Below are 19,173 nucleotides of genomic sequence, written 5' to 3'. Positions count from 1 at the left end.
GGGAGTCCATTAGTATTGTCTGGATACAGCACGAAAAATAAATATTCTTTTAATTTCCATTTTACACACCCACTGTGCTTTGTCAGCATCTGACTCATAGCCTAAAACGATCAGAACAAAAACTTGATACAGATGATTACATAAATATTGTCCACGAACAGGCTTACAGATGAGATTATATTTCAATCACCGCCTTTCTTTCGCAGATTTAGCCGGCCGCACGCGCGTGTAATCTCTATGGTCAACGTATCTGCAGCGATATATAGAGCAAACGAGAAAACAATTAACCAAATTTGAATAAGGGAAGAGAAAGATCAAAACGGAAAACTTGAAATGGAAAAGGGAAAACGTGCGGTTAGCACTGCCTGACCGGCGGAAGTCTGCCCCAGAAGTGTCAGTTGTTTCCGGGTCATGTGTTAGAACAACAGCCAACTGTACATAACACTTACGCGACGTGCTTGTAGCAGATATAAAGTACTTACGTAATGAATGATTTGATTCGCACGCGTGAACTCGCTGAATAATTTAACGATGACAATCTTGTCAATTGACGAGGGTACGATTTGTGGAAAGCATTCAAAAGAGTTGGAGAGAATTTGAGAAGAGATATTGACCAGACATTTATGCGTTTATGTGCTGAAGAAACCAGGGCACTGAAAGCATCGATATAAATGTTTGTTTGATTGTAACGCATTATGGATGCGAACAAGCTCTGAAAGGTTCACGCAAGATATTGGAAGTTTTCACTGCTAGGGTACTATTAGGTGCTTACTATGAGTTGGAAAAGTCTTTTGCAGAACGCACTTCCAATTACAGTTTTGTTATTAGCAACCTTCGACCTTGGAGAAACTGCGTTATCACCCTGCACAAGCAACGTAAACGCAGTTCTTTCATTGCCGTGTAAGTTTTCACCGGGAATTCATTCTTACACGACACTGACTATCAGCACCGAAATTTTCTTAGAGACAAACTCGAGCTCTTCGCAGCATGTTTTTAATGTCTCTCAGACGGTTGACATTCAAACCAAGGCAATTTTAATCCTCGATTACAACAGGGTGAGCGGCAGCAATCACGGCGCTGGTGTAAATGGAGGCAGTGGCAGCTCTGGAGGTAGCTACGGTGGAAGAGCAGGAGCTGCGTCTAACACGCCATTATCTGCATCTCAGTCTGAAGCGTACGGCAGCGCCTTCGCCGTAGACCAGCCCGGGAGTTGGGGTGGTGGTGACCCCAGCTCGCGTGGAAAAGGAGGGGGATACCTAAAGATGTACGCTCGTAAGCTCATACTTGACGGAACAGTGCAGGCAAACGGAGGGCGCGCGCAGCTGAATGATGGAGGCGGTAGTGGAGGCGGCGTTTCCATACACTGTTTCGAAATCGATGGCAACGGCAGAGTGGAAGCATCTGGAGGGATGGGAAGTGGCAAAGGAGGTGGTGGTAGTGGAGGAAGGATCTCAGTGCAGTATCAACATGGATCCTTTGGTGGCCAAGCACAAGCGTACGGTGGGAAAACAGGTAATGCTAACAATGTTGAACGCGAGTTTTGGACTTCCGCTTTCACGGTTGCTAACGAAGTAAGTCAAATTCATTTTGCCAATATATCGGAGCATTTTTCCTGACGTGACATGATATGACATGACACTAATAGAGTTGTTAATAAGTAAGGAAACTATTATCTTACAAGTTAATCCCTAACTTTGTTGGCTTTTCCACTGAAAGCTGACAAAACAAAAAAGCAAACTTTCCAAAGTTTGTTCTTGCGTCAAAGGTGTTTGTGGGCCATCAAATTTATGCATAATCTACTCTTGTGTAATGTTGACTGTCGGTTATCACACATTTTAACCTTCATTTGTACATGTAAATCTTGAACGTTGGACACTATGCCCCATTATGTGTGCCACAGTTTGATAAGAGCAATTCAGCTGGTTATAAATGTTGTTGATACATTCAGCTATAACTTTGATCAAATAGCGAAACAATTCAGGCATGAAATTAGAACGATTATTCTGAAACAAACTTCATACGAGAATTGAATTTCGCAGGAAAATTCAATCCGCACTGCCATTTGTTATTAAAGAGATGCGCCCGAACACAACTTGTCAAAAGCGAAACTTTTTCAACATCAGGTTTCATCCGAGGAATGTCTCAAAACATCCTTGTCAATTAAGATCGCTTTCGTAGTGTAAACAAGAGTCGTTAATCCTGAAGGGTCACTCTTTGACAGCCTTGGTCATTTTTCTGGCATTCTTTTCATATTAGAGACGGAAAAAAATAGAAATGGGGGAGGGACAATGTAGGCTTCGTATAATTTATTTCCAATATTGACTGTTTATGCTTGATGGAATTGAAAATGCATGAGTGTATGTTAAAGATTTTTTTTAAAGAGAATTACAAGATGAGAATGAAGTATTTAGGAAAGCAATTGTTTCCAGGATTAAGATTAAAAAGAGATATACTGTATTTATAAATAGTTAGAGCTTGTGAGACCTTGTAATAAAGTCAAGAATGTAGCATACCATGCCACTTGACGGCTGTCATCCTTGGACAACAATACGACATGTTTTCCGACCAACTAGTCTGATTGTGGTTCAGTCAGTCACGGAGAACGCTTATTATCGCACGTGCGGTCTGATATCGAGTTGTCAAAACCTCAATACGTTTTGCCACTTGCACTTCAGAGTACTGTGTTGTTGTTGCGGGGCATTCACTTTGCTTTTAACTTGTAAAAAATTATTTTGCCGTATCCACTTTGTAGCAAACGTGGCCGTGAAGTTCCTTATTTCCTTTAATATTTATTTCCACTTGTTCTGCTCTGCTCTGCCCACGCGTACGCCCTGAGAGCCCAATCAGTTAAGATGACGTCAGCACCTAGCAAAGCCGATAAAAAAGTGGCTCGAGTAATAATTAACTTAAGTGCATGAAGCCACTCTTGAAAGGAAACTTTCCCCCATAACAATATAGAGCCTTTTGCTATCTTCTCTCAGATGCAATACGTTCGATGTGATTGGTCAATTTTACTGCCCTGTTTCACAGTACGTGCCGTCCACTTTCCCCTCATTGATTTAAAATGTTTACCTTTTGGTACAGAGAGAGGGTAAATATTTCATCAAGTTCTTTTTTGTTAGTTCGTGCTTTCAGACACATATCTCCCTTTTCCTTGTTGATTTAGGGCTCACGTGCTTTGTTCTTGAGTCATAAAGCCATGACCTCCCCACCTCCCCCCCCCCCCACAAAAAAAAACAAAAAACAAAAACAAATCAATTAAAGGGAAAAAGAAGTTAAATGTAATTTTACTGACCTCGAGCTGATTACTAAAAATTATCACTAGGTAATTAACACGGGATTCTCAAGGTATCATTAACTACTTATTAACCTCGTACGTTCGGTCTTTACGGGTAAATCTCAAACCTCGGCCTTGCCGTATTGACCTCGCTATCGTTCGGTCATTACAAGACTTAACTCTCGGTTAATAAGTAGTTAATAATGCGATGATAACAACTTCAGTGCAAAAATCCTGGAGAGGACTCGTTCACTGCAGCAAATTAAAATGTTGTCGAAAAACAAAAAACAACGAAAATTTAAGGTGGCACTGATCCCTATCTACAGAATGTTTTTAAACTTTGCCAAAAGGTGCGTTTTATCATGCTTAAAAAGTTGATAATATATAATAAAAAAAATTCACCCAGCCGTTTTTGAATTATAAACCCCTAAAGCTGTAATTAAGGGTGTTTTTGGGAGGTCATACTGTTGCTATGGTAACCTATTGTGTCACAAAAATGATAGTAAGTGTTCGCCAATGATTGGGCAGTTTTTTGATACCATGACTGTAGCATCAAGTGATAAAGAGTGTTTTTAACGACCCATTAAAATCTAAGTGCTGGTAACTGTTTTGAGCCACCCCAAGTATTATGAATGGCTGACTGTTAGGATCGAGAAACGCCGGTCAACGTCCCATTTGACAAATCGCTCATATTTTGCCCAAAGATACCCTTTGGTGACCTAATTCTAAAAATCATATTTAAAGGTTCCAGCGAATTTTTATTTTTCAGAAATTCGCGAAAATTTGAAAGCGCGGTCAAAGAGCGGTTTTTCGTGTAATAAAATGACCGAAATAAGGTGCGAGGACGAAGCGCTGCTTAAGTCTTAAAATAAACTCAATTGACTTCAAACTTCACACAAATGTGGAACAACCACTCTAATTTACTCCTCGCTTTAAACTAATCTCAGATATGTTGATATAGTGGTTTTCCGAACCATTTTAAAAACAGCTATGAAGCGTGTGAAAAATAACGGCAAAATATAGGTCATGTTTAACAGCATAAAAATGCATCTGGTACCTCACTTTCCTATTATTTTACTTTACAACCTTAAAATATCATTATTAAAGATATACCATGCCAAGTTTCATGCTCGAACTCCCAGTATTTCCTTTTGTGAAACACGAAAATCTATGTCAATGTGTTGGGCGCAAATAACACAATAATTATGCACGAACCAGAGACAAATCAATTTCAATGGCGAAAGTAAAAGGCCATCATCAATTAGAATCCCGTCAATTCACTGCTATCAGTAGAAACATAATGTCCACTGCATAAAAACTGTTTTTAGACGTTTTCGAACCATCGCGCGTTAACTTTGTTTAATTTCGTGTCCGCCGTCTTGTCTAGTTTGTCATCGCGTGTATTTCCTCAAAGTCAACAACACGTGAATGGTTGTCATAACAAACGCAAGAGATTTCCTGGAAACTTAATGTTTTCGATTCACCAAAACGCTTCAAGTTCGTTAAGACACAGTAATGGGTCAACTTGGAATGCTGCTTAGCATCAAGGACGTTAAAGGACTGTAAATTAATCGAGTTGAAATATCTTGAAGCAAATCAAAATCGCGCCCTTATTCTAATTTGGTAAACAGCCGATCTCCGTTAATCCGGCAATGTATTACCGGTACAACAACAAAATCAAACCGAGGTCATCAAAAGTGTAAGTTTAAAAGTGTAGTGGCAAGTTCCAAATAAAGTTTCGCCTATATAAATTGGAAACAAGATGTGAAACGGTCTGACCCGAAACAAATAAACAAAATATTAATACGACTAATTTAACCCGAAAATGTTACAGAAAACATACCTAAAAGCCGTCGATTCCCCTCGATACCACTCCGCATTGCCTTAAAGATCCCAAGCTTTCTGCTGTAAGAATCAGGGGCCTCGTGAATCTGTATTTATTATATCGGCAACCATGCTGCGTGGCTGATATTCGAGACTCAGTAAAAGTTGTCACACAACCGTACGAACAGCCCAGTCACGCTTTCGCTGCTCTTGCGCAAATGTTCAACATTTCGCCGTTAACCGTTAACCGTTGGCGCGCATATTGCATTGACCGTGGACAGGTGGAAAAACAGTTAAACCGGAAAAGCCTGTTGCACATTGTAATTTAACGTTGTCCAACACGCAGTCGGTCTGGTTGTAATGTTAATCGTATTTGAGAGAATCTCAAGTTTTCTTTCGACACATACTGGGGTGACATACTACTAGATGAACGTGGCCAGGAGCCACGAGTCAAGTCAGTCAATTTGTCATGCTTAACCGAGAAGAGTGATAGTGAGCCACTAGTGGAAGGACTGCAGATTGTCCCTACGCTTTACCCTAATAGGCCTCTGTGTTATTCTAATGAACTGATGCTGAGCTCGCTCCAGGGGGGCGGTGAGATGAGAGACCCTGGGAACGAGGTTGAGACGATTCGGCCGTTAGTTTTTCCTCTAAAGTGTCTTCCTCCTCTACTCCCTCCCCTTCTCTACAAAAATTTAACGATCCTCCCCCCTCCCCCCCCCCACCGCAAGAGGTGTTTGCTAAATACCGAAGAAGCCAAACACCGACAGTTCCTAAGAATACTTCCACCAAGTGCAGTTGTTAGTAAAATACTTCAGAAGCGCCGAGTTTGGAGCTTTTCCGCGCACGAGTGGGAGAGGTATATCTAGTCCCATGTCTTCGCACCCGCACGGTAGCATAGACAGTTTCAGGTTCTTTAGGCCACCCTCCATCGCCAAGGCACAGGAGTCTTGCTGGTCGTGTACCAAAGGATGCTGGAGCTGGAGTATTTCTACAACTTCCTTTGCCTGACTAAAATTTCTCTCCTCTTTAGATGCCTGAACATGCATCTCATCAGGATCACTTTGGCGCATTGCGGCACTTAGGTGAGAGAAAAACTAGCACCTGAAAAAGACGAATATTATAAGGATCCCGGGCACTGCGCATTCCCGCGCCACCAGTTCGGCGTCAACCTTTGGGCCTGTCGTTTGACCAACGCGGAATTTTGCCATAAGATACGATTGCTGCTTGTCACTGACTGCCCTGAGAGCCCAAACCTTTTTTAAAGCAACGAGGGCTTCCTGGTGACCTATTGTGGCTTTGAGTTAAGCGCAAACGCCTGCTCCAAGCAAGGTTTGTAGCACATTTTGGCTAAGTCCATAAGGGAATAGCTCTCCAGGGACTGAGTACATTTCTCCAGCGACAAGTGCCTCTCTAAAGTAGACAGCCTATAAAAGACACGAATGCAGCGGCCTTGAAGACATTAATACACCCCTACCGTGCATGGTTACTATCTATGGAAACCTCAGCAGACGCTTCCTCGGTCACACCCGTTGATAATGGCACTGATGTTAAGGTCGCAGTCACTCCTCTCGGTTAAGCATGGCGAGTTGACTGACTTGACTCGTGGCTCCTGGCCACGCCCATCTAGTAGTATGTCACCCCAGTATGTGTCGAAAGAAAACTTGAGATTCTCTCAAATACGATCAACATTACAACGAGACCGACTGCGTGTTGGACAACGTTAAATTACAATGTGCAACAAGCTTCTCCGGTTTAACTGTTTTTCCACCTGTCCACGGTCAATGCAATATGCGCGCCAACGGTTAATTGACTCAGCGGAGCTACACTCAAAATTATTTAGCTTAGTGACCCCTGGGATACTTCGAGAATCATCTAGTGTTTCAGTGTTGGCGTTAAGAGCTGGAGACCACTTAATCTTCCACGGCATACAGATATCCGAAATTTCCGGGAATACCCTCTCCCCCCTCCCCGATTGTAGCTACAACTACGAGCCATTCAAAAACAAGAAATAATTGTTCCTCGATAGGACAGCTTTAAAAAGCGCATTTTAATCTACTGTCACTACTTTAAACTTGTAGTCGGTTTATGTAACTTGCGAAATGATGAACATTTGCGCAAGAGCAGCGAAAGCGTGACTGGGCTGCTCGTACGGTTGTGTGACAACTTTTACTGAGTCTCGAATATCAGCCACGCAGCATGGTTGCCGATATAATAAATACAGATTCACGAGGCCCCTGATTCTTACAGCAGAAAGCTTGGGCTCTTTAAGGCAATGCGGAGTGGTATCGAGGGGAATCGACGGCTTTTAGGTATGTTTTCTGTAACATTTTCGGGTTAAATTAGTCGTATTAATATTTTGTTTATTTGTTTCGGGTCAGACCGTTTCACATCTTGTTTCCAATTTATATAGGCGAAATTTATTTGGAACTTGCCACTACACTTTTAAACTTACACTTTTGATGACCTCGGTTTGATTTTGTTGTTGTACCGGTAATACATTGCCGGATTAACGGAGATCGGCTGTTTACCAAATTAGAATAAGGGCGCGATTTTGATTTGCTTCAAGATATTTCAACTCGATTAATTTACAGTCCTTTAACGTCCTTGATGCTAAACAGCATTCCAAGTTGACCCATTATCGTGTCTTAACGAACTTGAAGCGTTTTGGTGAATCGAAAACATTAAGTTTCCAGGAAATCTCTTGCGTTTGTTGTGACAACCATTCACGTGCTGTTGACATCGAGGAAATACACGCGATGACAAACTAGACAAGACGGCGGACACGAAATTAAACAAAGTTAACGCGCGATGGTTCGAAAACGTCTAAAAACAGTTTTTATGCAGTGGACATTATGTTTCTACTGATAGCAGTGAATTGACGGGATTCTAATTAATGATAGCCTTTTACTTTCGCCATTGAAATTGATTTGTCTCTGGTTCGTGCATAATTATTGTGTTATTTGCGCCCAACACATTGACATAGATTTTCGTGTTTCACAAAGGGAAATACTGGGAGTTCGAGCATGAAACTTGGCATGGTATATCTTTAATAATGATATTTTAAGGCTGTAGAGTAAAATAATAGGAAAGTGAGGTACCAGATGCATTTTTATGCTGTTAAACATGACCTATATTTTGCCGTTATTTTTCACACGCTTCATAGCTGTTTTTAAAATGGTTCGGAAAACCACTATATCAACATATCTGAGATAAGTTTAAAGCGAGGAGTAAATTAGAGTGGTTGTTCCACATTTGTGTGAAGTTTGAAGTCAATTGAGTTTATTTTAAGACTTAAGCAGCGCTTCGTCCTCGCACCTTATTTCGGTCATTTTATTACACGAAAAACCGCTCTTTGACCGCGCTTTCAAATTTTCGCGAATTTCTGAAAAATAAAAATTCGCTGGAACCTTTAAATATGATTTTTAGAATTAGGTCACCAAAGGGTATCTTTGGGCAAAATATGAACGATTTGTCAAATGGGACGTTGACCGGCGTTTCTCGATCCTAACAGTCAGCCATTCTTATGTTTTAATCAGATTCTTTGACAGATTCGATCGTTTCTATCTTTTATTATTTGGTATGAATGTTTTCACAACTCTCTTTTTTTGAAAAATAAAGGATTTGAATAGATCCGAGATGACTAACCATTATGATTTTTTTCCTTTTTCAGAAAATGAAGTGAGCGCACAGGGCGTGGCAGCAGGTTCTACAACCTTATCTGCAAATTCCGTAAAGACGATCAATCGGAACCCTCCTTTATCCGACATTGTCTACTCTCCCCAACATGCCAAATTAAACTACCAAGGGGGCAACGGAGGGTGGATGTCAGCGACCAATAATATTGGAACCGAATGGTTGCAGGTAGGCACATTGTTTATTCCATTGAAAGTAATTCAGATTCATGACTAGATTTTGCATAAGTCCATTTCTGAGCACCTTTTTTTCCGAATCAGTCTTCCTCTCTTTAAAATTTTGCTCTACTGGTTAAACAGTCATACCACTTTTTTAGTTGATCGATTACTTGGCTTTAAAACATTTAGCTATTTTTCAACTTTGGATTTGATAAACGTAAATTCACTGCCGTAACGAGTTTGCCGCGGTTAATAACTTAATTATTAACTTGAGTTGACACAGCCGATCTTTAGAAAGTAGACCAACAGCCAGTCTTTATAAAATAATACCTTTGCATTTGGCTACAATCCTTCAATACCCTATTGTTTCACTGGTGGCCGAACTGCTGTGGAAAGATTTTGGAGGAGCGGAAGCGCAACCAAATTAATTTTATGGAAGAAGTCGAAAAGGCACCATAGCAAATTTCCACTTAGTTGGAAAGATATTCGTTTAGTTTACCCAAAATGGCCCTACTAGGTTACTGAAACAGTATTATTAAACTTGGCAGTCGTGTTTGAACCTGATGAGGCGTGGGGTGAAGATGTCTGGGACCAGGGAGGGGGACTTCAACACAAAAAGGACGGGGTGTCTGGGTGCTCCTCGTACCTTTTTGGGGTTAAAAAAGCGGGTATGGACCCTTTTAGGGTGTTCAGCCTCAAAGGGTCCACGGCATGAGCTTTCGCGGTACCTTTTAGGGTATTGAGCCGAAAAAGGTCAGTAATGTGTTAATTTGTTGCTTTAGAATTGGTACCTCTTAGCCGTCAGAGCTAGGGGTGAAAAAAATCTCAAGCCACGCCCACACAAAACAGGGTCTTGGTGCCTCTTAAGGCCTAGGGGCTCTTTTCAAAATTTCTGACGAGCACCCCCCTCTCTTATATATTGGAGTCGTCCTCCCGCTTCTCTTCCGCTTACGCCTCTTATTTCAGCATTAGGTTCGGATGGCTACGTTGGGGAGAAGGGAGGGAGGGCTACAACGCTAGTAAATGCTGTTTGAGCGGTACTCAGTGTGGTAGGGATGAAGGTCGTCCTTGAACTTCGAGATATGCGAAGTATGGGTGATATGCAAAGTTCCCAATATCTTTTATTTCTGGTTTCCCAGGAAATTTTTTCTCTCGGTTCGTGGTAAAATGCTTAAATTCCCGGTAAATAAATTAGCTGTTTTCCCGAAACAGTGCTTGTTAGAGTAGTCACCCCCGTGGTGACTCGCCATTTCATGGCCCTGAGCTCATGCATGTCTCATGTTTTTAGCGCCAAACCAGCCATGATGTGCTACTAATTATTTCATTTGTAATGGTCCTCACCAGGTTCAGCTGTCCAAGGAGGCTTACATAACTGACGTAGCTACTCAAGGCCGCTACTTAGGCACCCAATACACCAAGTCGTACTCACTGCAGTATCTCGATCCTGATATTTCGCCAGCAACATGGAGAGACGTTAAGGTCAGTAAACCATGAACACGAGCGTAAGCGAAATTCGCGTACAAATCAGGCTTTTTCTGTTCCTCTGCTCTCAGCCGAAGTCAACCTCGTAGGCGAAAGGTAAATACTGAGTGGGGTAGACTCAGTGGGCTTTCTGTTCACGAAGTCACGTTTGTGTCACACAACATGTTGTATCTAATAGATCATCTACATCTATAGACGGTCCCCGAGTTTTCGCAGCCCTGAGACATTCTACGTTAAGACGACGTTAAGGAAAGACTGGAAAGCTTAAGTCTCGTTGAAAGATAGTATATGACGTGTTCATATGATGCACTGTTGCATTATTACCTCTTTTTAATCCAAATCTGGGCAGCTAGGTACTTGATATCGGATCGACAACTGGATCGAAGAGTTCACTATTGATACACTGTTTAACATCGTGAGTTTCTTCGCATTTCATATTGTTTTTACTTTTGAAAAATTTACAGGAGAATGGTGAAGTGAAAACTTTTGCAGGAAACACTGACACGAACACAGTAAAGAAAAATGCTCTTCCGGCGGAGGTATACACGAAAGCAATTCGCTTTTATCCCAAGTCATACAACGTTGGAATCGCGCTAAGAGTGGAACTTTATGGATACCCAGCAGGTAAGTTGAATTATTTTACCTGTACAGCTGATTGAAGATAGCTTTATAATTTAGGCCTTGGAACCTTTATAGATGCGTGAATTCGTTGCAGCCGAACTAAAGACCGTCTTTGACAGAATGACAGCGGGCCCTTCGGTGCTGGGGGCCATTTTCATTGAAAGACGTTCCCGCCAATTCACGTCACACAAGGTGTCACGTTCAAGTACACTTACGGTGTCACGATATAATAAGGAGTTTCACGATGTACAGAATTACCCTCAAATCACCCAATAAAGAGGAACGATGGTTTAATCCTTGGAGAATATTGACTGGATCATCTATAGCATTTGCATAAAGAATATCTGACGCAACTTTCGTAGGCGCCGTTTAAAAGCAGACAGGGTAATCCAGGTGCTGGGATTAACCTAGTAGGAGGGTTTCCATCAACGCGTTTACAAAGCTGCTAGGGTTACCCTAGTACTGGGGTAACTCTGGCGTAACGCTAGGGTTAGGTTACCCAAGCTGCCTTGTAAACGTTCTGCTAGGTATATTTTACTGGTTTAATTTCCAGACCCTTTGAATGTTTTTCTGAAGTTTGTCTTTCGTTCTCTTTCTAGTAATCTCCTCTCGAATATACGTTCCTCTGCCACTTAACTGTATGGCCAGGTTTTCATCTTAATCTTTTTCATCAAATAAATTTCACATGCCGCGTGTGCTGAATTGTATTGCGAGGCCTTTTCAACTTGTTGTCGTTGTCTTACAATACTACTAGGGAGTTAAAGAAACCAGGACGCGACGCCGAGGACAACGTCGATTAAAAAATGATTTTATATTTTACCTACGAATCTCGCTATACTCTCAAGTCATTTTTCTGTGTTTCTCAGTGTCAAAACTATCACGAAACTGAATCTGGGACAGGGCAAAACATTTGAATTAAAAAAAAAAATTAGCCGTCGTGGTTCACGTTCTCTGGACAATGCGGAATTTGGTCATTTCACGTTGTTGTTTTGCAGAGGACGGAAGAGAAATGTACCAAGAGCTATAACGCACGTGCACAGCCATTGGTTTGCTCATTAAACCTGTTGTTTAGCGACGTTCCCGTTGTCATTGCCGTCGTGGTTTTCTTAAACTCCCTAATAAGAGGGTAATACGACCGCTTTCCATGACACTGGAAACACTGGAAAGCCGTAGTAACAGGAAGCACAGAGAGAAAAATCTAGCTTCTTGGCAAAATTCCTCCATTGTCGGCCATTTTGTTTACACAAAGTTGTCCTAGGTGGTAGGGTACGCTACCTGTGAAAGTTTGCTTGTAAACCCAGGCTCAGTACCTGTGATCCTCCTGATAAGGCAACCCCTAGCGGGAGGGTTACCCTTCCTGCTTCTAACCAGGTCCGGGGGTACTCCCTTATACGGGCTATATCGGTTCGTGCGGCCCCAAAGTATAGGGTTTTTCAGCCGTTTTGGTCGTAAATAGGGTATCGATTTTGGTCATTTTGGTCATAAATGGGGTATGGTTTGTGCACTCTAGTTTTGAACTGGGTTTGTTTTTGAGAAGAAACTATTTTTTCATCATTATAGATAAGACCATCAACAAAATCCTTTTATAATATAAATTATGTTTAGCGCAACTGTGTAAGCCGCACCGGTCATAAATAGGGTATCGAAATTTTTGTCAGGTCATAAATAGGGTAGCAAAACAAACGCAGATTTTGGTCATAAATAGGGTAAGGGTTTTGGGATGCGGGTTCACTCCATTTTTCTGGGATCACCTCCCCCCTCCGGTTAACAGGGCCTTAATGCGAACATAGACCAGATGCATGTAACAAAAATGGAAGGTAGAGGTCTTTAAAAACGCTCGCTTGGATCAAACCGTTTATCAAATTTATGCTTGTATACATTGCAGATCTTTCCAGCAATCCTGGTTGCACTTATGTACTTCCTGAAGGTAAGCATCCTTCGGATATAAAGTTTATGCGAGCTGCACAAAAGTTACCTTTACCTACAAAGTCGATGACATTTGCTCTTTACGTAAGAAGTCGATAGTTTATTAGTGATACTTTGATTGTTGCGATCGGTAGACATTGATTATTTGACTTAAATATATCCGATCTGTAGGTTTTTTGTTCACTGAATTTTCAGTGGCATCTGTCCACCTTCATCAGAGTGAAAAATGGACGTTCGTTATAACGTAGCTGGCTTTTTACGCGTTTGAACACGCGCGAAGAGTTAAAACTGGAAACAAAGGAGAATAAGCGCGCTGAAAGACTTTTCTTTCATTCACCGCGTTTGCGTCCATCGTTGAGTGCCACGACTCTAAAAGAGTTTCTAATTCCTCGTTCGAGGATCGTGGGGTCTCGTGGGTGGATGTCATGATCAGTTCTTTGCGCGTGTTGTTTTATCGCTAATTCTCCGTTGCAAGCGCGGCCAAGATCGTGTTCGGCTCCGAATAAGCTCCATGAGCGCTTACTTTCACCTGGCTTCTTTTTTTTTCTAGCTTCACTCAGGTGAAGTCCATGACCTAACTTCGTGTGACTTGCCCTGTGATCTCGACAGTAAATTTGCCCCAAAAGTCATAGTCTATGCTAAGAGAAATTGGTACTATTTTCTTGTTTCCCTCCTTACTGGGAAGCTTTCATCTGGTAATTCCCCTTCCAAAATCGTGCCACACGAACAATATTTGACTAATATAGACGAAGGAAAATTAGTTGTTGAACTACATACAATCGTGGACAAAAGTCCTTGGGACACTTATGTAATGTAACGAATTATCTGTGTTTTAGTACTGAAGTTTAAAAAAAACGCTGCTATATCCTTTAAAAACGCGTTGCTGTCTCCCCTCGCCACCCAACACAATGTTGAAAATCAGGTGAAATTGAAGGTACTAGTTTTTAACAATGTGTGAGGGGGTGGGGGGCGAGGTTAGGTAGGTGAAGTTGTATTCGCGTCTGGCGTGTGCGCAAAAGCGTCAAAAGTGCAAATTTGTCTCAAGACTTTTGTCCATGATTGTAGATTGAATCTAGCCTCAGTGAGCAGCCTTCTTACTTCGTAAAAGATTTAAGCTGAAAAATTTCATAGTGATGACGTAGTCTCACTACAACCATCAGGAGTGAGAGATTCTCGCCCATGTAAACTTTCTTTTCTCTCGTAAGTTCTCGCGCGTTTAGAGATGCGCCACACTCGCGTTTTAGGTGCAGGGATCCCAACCAATGCTTACCTAACTTTTTAAAGATGCTGCTTTTAGCCTTCCCCCAAATCTACACACGTGCATTTCACTTGTGGATGTCTATCGATTTGCACAGTGTTTAGGTTGGAGATTCTCGCCCGTATCAACTTTCTTTTCACTCATAAGTTCTCGCGCGTTTAGAGATGCGCCACACTCGCGATTTCGGTGTCGGCATCTCAAAATATGCTTACTGGACCTTGTGAAGATGGTAGATTTGGTCCTTTCTCAAATCTACACAGGTGTATTGCTCCTATGGAGGACTATCGATTTAGACAGTGTTTAGGTTGGAGATTCTTGCCTATATCAGCTTTCTTTTCTCTCGTAAGTTCGCGCGCGCTTAGAGATGCGCCACACTCGCTCTTAGGTGCGGGAATCCCAACCAATGCTTACATAACTTTTTAAAGATGCTACTTTTAGCCCTCCTTAAAATCTACACAGGTGTGTTTTACTTGTGGAAGTCTTGAATTGGACAGTACTTGGGTAAGAGATTCTCGCCTATATACACTTTCTTTTCGCTAGTAAGTTCTCGCGCGTTTAGAGATGCGCCACAGTCGTGGTTATGGTGTCGGGATCTTAAACTATTTTTACTGGAGTTTTCTAAGATGCTGGATTTAGCCCTTTCTCAAATCTACACACGTGTATTTCACTTGTGGAAGTCTGCTGCTTTGGACAATGCCTGGGTTAAAGATTCTTGCGCTACACTCGCGTTTTAGGTGCAGGGATCTCAACCAATGCTTACCTAACGTTTTAAAGATGCTACTTTTAGCCCTTTCCCAGATCTGCATACGTGTATTTCACTTGTGGTAGTCTGTCCCTTTGGACAATGCTTGGGTTGGAGATTCTCGCCCATTGATATTTTTTTTTCCGCGTGTTTTCGCGCGTTTAGAGATACGCCACAGTCGCGATTTCGGTGTCAGCATCTCAAAGTATGCTTACTGGACTGTTTGAAGATGGTAAATTTGGCTCTTTGTCAAATCTACACACGTGTGTTTGACTTGTGGAAGTCTGTCGATTTGGACAATACTTAGGTTGGAGATTCTCGCTTATTCGACTTTCTTTTCCCTCGTAAGTTCTCGCTCGTTTAGAGATGCCCCACATTCGCGTTGTAGGTGCATGGATCCTACACAGTGCTTACCTAACTTTTTAAGGATGCAACTTTTAGCCCTCCCCAAAATCTACACACGTGTATTTAACTTGTGGAAGTCTATCGATTTAAACAGTGTTTGGATTGGAGATTCTCGCCCATATCAACTTTCTTTTCTGTGGTATGTTCTTGCGCGTTTAGAGATGCGACACACTCGCGTTTTAGGTGCGGGAATCCCAACCAATGCCCACCTAACTTTTTAAAGATGCTACTTTTAGCCCTCCCCCAAATCTACATACGTGTATTTCACTTGTGGAAGTCTATCGATTCGGACAGTGCTTGGGTGAGAGATTCTCGCCCATACCAACTTTCTTCTCTCTATTAAGTTCTCGCGCGTTTAGAGATGCGCCCCACTCGCAGTTTTAGTGTCGGGATCTCAAACTATGCTTAGTGGACTTTTTAAAGATGCTAGATTTAGCCCTTTCTCAAATCTACACAGGTGTATTTCACTTGTGGTAGTCTGTCGCTTTGGAAAATGCTTGGGTTGGAGATTCTCGCCCATGTATATTTTTTTCTCTCGCGTGTTTTCGCGCGTTTTGAGATACGCCGCACTTGCGATTTCGGTTTCGGCAACTCAAACTATGCTTACTGGAGCTTTTGAAGATGCTAGATTTGGCCGTTTCTCTAATCTACACTCGTGTATTTCACTTGTGGAAGTCTATCGATATGGGCAGTGTTCTCGCCCATGTTAACTTCTCGCGCGTTTAAAGATGCGCCACACTCGCGTTTTAGGTGCGGGGATCCCCACCAATGCTTACCTAACTTTTTCAAGATGCTACTTTTAGCCCTCCCCCAAAGCTACACACGTGTTTTTTTACTTGTGGAAGTCTATCGATTTGGACAGTGCTGAAAGTCGCCGAGATCGGGCTACGCACAGCGTGATTCTGACAAACTTTGGGTCGATTTCCAGGAACTTGGGCGATATTTCAGAGTCCCAGGGACTCTGGACTAATTCGAGAAGACTTTTATTTCCAGTGAAATGGACAGAGGAAAAATTTTTTAACGCTTGGTTATGAGCACTTTGAGCCCTGTTCAAATCAATAGACTTCCACAAGTGAAATACCCGTGTGTAGATTTGGGGGAGGGCTAAGAGTTGCATCTTTAAAAAGTTAGGTAAGCACTGGTTGGGATCCCCGCACCTAAAACGCGAGTGTAGCGCATCTTTAAACGCGCGAGAACTTACGAGAGAAAAGAAAGTTGATATGTGCGAGAATCTCCAACCTAAGCACTGTCCAAATCGATTGACTTCCACATGTGAAATGCGTTTGTGTAGATTTGGTGGAGGGCCAAAACTAGCATTTTTTAAGAGCCCCGTAAGCATAGTTTGGGATCTCTACACCAAAAACGCGAGTGTGCCGCATCGCTAAACGCGCGAAAACACGGGAGTGAAAAAAAGATATAAATGGGAGAGAATCTTTAACCCAAACATTGTCCATAGCGAGAGACTTCCACAAGTAAAATACACGTGTGTAGATTTGAGAAAGGGCCAAATCTAGCATTTTTAAAAAGTCCAGTAAGCATAGTTTGAGATCACGACACGAAAATCGCGGTTGTTGCTCATCTCTAAACACGCGAAAAAACGCGAGAGAAAAAATATTAATGGGCGAGAATCTCCATCCCAGGCATTGTCCAAAGCGACAGACTTCCACAAGTGAAATACACGTGTGTAGGTTTGGGGAAGGGCCAAATCTAGCATTTTTAAAGAGCCCTGTAAGCATAATTTGGGATCCCCACACCAAAAACGCGAGTGTGGGGCATCTCTAAACGCGCGAGAACTTACGAGAGAAAAGAAATTTGATATGGGCGAGAATCTCTTACCCAAGCACTGTCCAAATCGAAAGACTCCCACAAGAAAAAAATACACATTTGTAAATTTAAGAGAGGGCCAAACCTAGCATCTTTAAAAAACGCAGTGAGCATAGTCTAAAATCCCGGCACCAAAAGTTCGAGTGTGCCGCATAGCTAAACGCGCGAGAAAAGACAAGGGAAAAGTGAATTGACATCGCTAAAAATATCCACCCGAGCACTGTTCAAATCGATAGACTTCCGCAAGTGAAATACATGTTGGAGATTTGGAAGAGGGCTAAAACTAGCATCTTTAAAAAGTTAGGTAAGCATTGGTTGGGATCCCCGCACCTAAAACGCGAGTGTGGCGCATATCTAAACGCGCGAAAACTTACGAGAGAAAAAAAAAAAGTTGATATGGGCGAGAATCTGTCACCCAAGCACTGTCCAAATCGATAGACTTCCACAAGTGAAATACACGTGTGTAGATTTGGGGGAGGGCTAAAAGTAGCATCTTTAAAAAGGTAGGTAAGCATTGGTTGGGATCCTCGCACCTAAAACGCGAGTGTGGCGCATCTCTGAAAACGTGAGAACTTACGAGAGAAAAGAAAGTTGATATGGGCGAGAATCATTCACCCCATGATCTAATTGGTCGAAAAAATTGTCATCTTCTATCGTTTATCATCTAATTGGTCGTTACTTGGCGTGAATATGGAAAACTGACCGATCAACCGATCTCATTGGTTGAATTTTCGCGCGCAAGTAACGACCAATCTTTACACTTTCCCACACATTTCTAAGGCAAGGTATGAATCTAGTATGTATGGGGAATCGCCTGTTGATGAATGCTTCTAATAGATAGCAATCCTTCTCACAGTCTTGACATGTGATTTGTGTTCCACAGATGGTAATCCCGAGCCTGGAGGACCAGGCACAGTTTATTTCGATGGCTACAAAAGCGGATCCAGGTATCGAGTATTGAGTGTTGACAACCAGGGAAGACGTCCGAGGGTAAGTCGATGCCAAACGCCAAACGCCAAACGCCAAACGCCAAGCGACAAACGCCAAGCGCCAAGCGCCAAGCGCCAAGCGCCAAGCGCCAAGCGCCAAGCGCCAAGCGCCAAGCGCCAAGCGCCAAGCGCCAAGCGCCAAGCGCCAAGCGCCAAGCGCCAAGCGCCAAGCGCCAAGCGCCAAGCGCCAAGCGCCAAGCGCCAAGCGCCAAGCGCCAAGCGCCAAGCGCCAAGCGCCAAGCGCCAAGCGCCAAGCGCCAAGCGCCAAGCGCCAAGCGCCAAGCGCCAAGCGCCAAGCGCCAAGCGCCAAGCGCCAAGCGCCAAGCGCCAAACACCAAACGCCTAACGTAAGGTTAACGCACAACGATTGAGCTCTGAATCCGCCAATTTGACGCTAGGGTCTATTTACAGACCCGCCATGTTCGGCATGGTGTACGTTTGTTGTTGAACAGCTTGTTTCACACTCTCGAACTCTTAGAATGCAAGATACGCGCAAACTACTCTCTCGACTCTCCCTTATCTTTCTCTGCACAGTTACTGCAGAATTCTGAGAGTAGCGACCCGGCTTGAGAAAGCTTTTTCTCGCGCGCTCACGGGTTTATCTGGACCGTTCCACCCAAACGTGACTTGAAATTTTAATTACAAATGCTAGTTCTTGGTTTTTCTTCTTTCTCCGAGGTTTGTTTTCCAGTTTTACTGGTTTTTCTGGCTACAGAAAAAAATAATTTCATTACAAATTTCTATCCCATCTTGGTGTGATTGAATTTATCCTCTTAAAGACAAGGTAATTTTGTTTTAGACGGTAAAGCCATTATAGAATCAGTCACTGTTTACTTACTTATTTTTTGTTTTCTAAAATTAAGGTTCCTTGGTCTGGATTTCTTGTTAATTACGCTCACAATTTTTTTCTATTCCTATTACAGCTTACTAGTTCATCAGATGTTAACGTGTTCCATCAAACAGGTAACTTG

At 42.5% G+C, this 19,173-nt stretch overlaps 1 protein-coding gene across 1 annotated transcript in view; it reads left to right on the top strand.

Annotated features, from left to right (window-relative positions):
- Window positions 1-225: 225 nt before the first annotated feature.
- The window catches only part of LOC145489587 (uncharacterized), a 120,788-nt gene continuing 101,840 nt past the window's right edge, over window positions 226-19,173 (top strand). The window contains exons 1-7 of the mRNA XM_081468570.1: window positions 226-1,512; window positions 8,775-8,965; window positions 10,300-10,434; window positions 10,902-11,061; window positions 12,944-12,985; window positions 18,097-18,203; window positions 19,126-19,165. Of these exons, the coding sequence (XP_081324696.1) occupies window positions 774-1,512; window positions 8,775-8,965; window positions 10,300-10,434; window positions 10,902-11,061; window positions 12,944-12,985; window positions 18,097-18,203; window positions 19,126-19,165 (1,414 nt within the window). The 5' untranslated portion in view covers window positions 226-773. The remainder of the gene's footprint in view (window positions 1,513-8,774; window positions 8,966-10,299; window positions 10,435-10,901; window positions 11,062-12,943; window positions 12,986-18,096; window positions 18,204-19,125; window positions 19,166-19,173) is intronic.

The sequence above is a fragment of the Orbicella franksi genome, chromosome 6 (genome assembly GCF_964199315.1).
Source record: "Orbicella franksi chromosome 6, jaOrbFran1.1, whole genome shotgun sequence".
NCBI lineage: Eukaryota > Metazoa > Cnidaria > Anthozoa > Scleractinia > Merulinidae > Orbicella > Orbicella franksi.
This window is presented reverse-complemented; position numbering and strand designations above follow the sequence as displayed.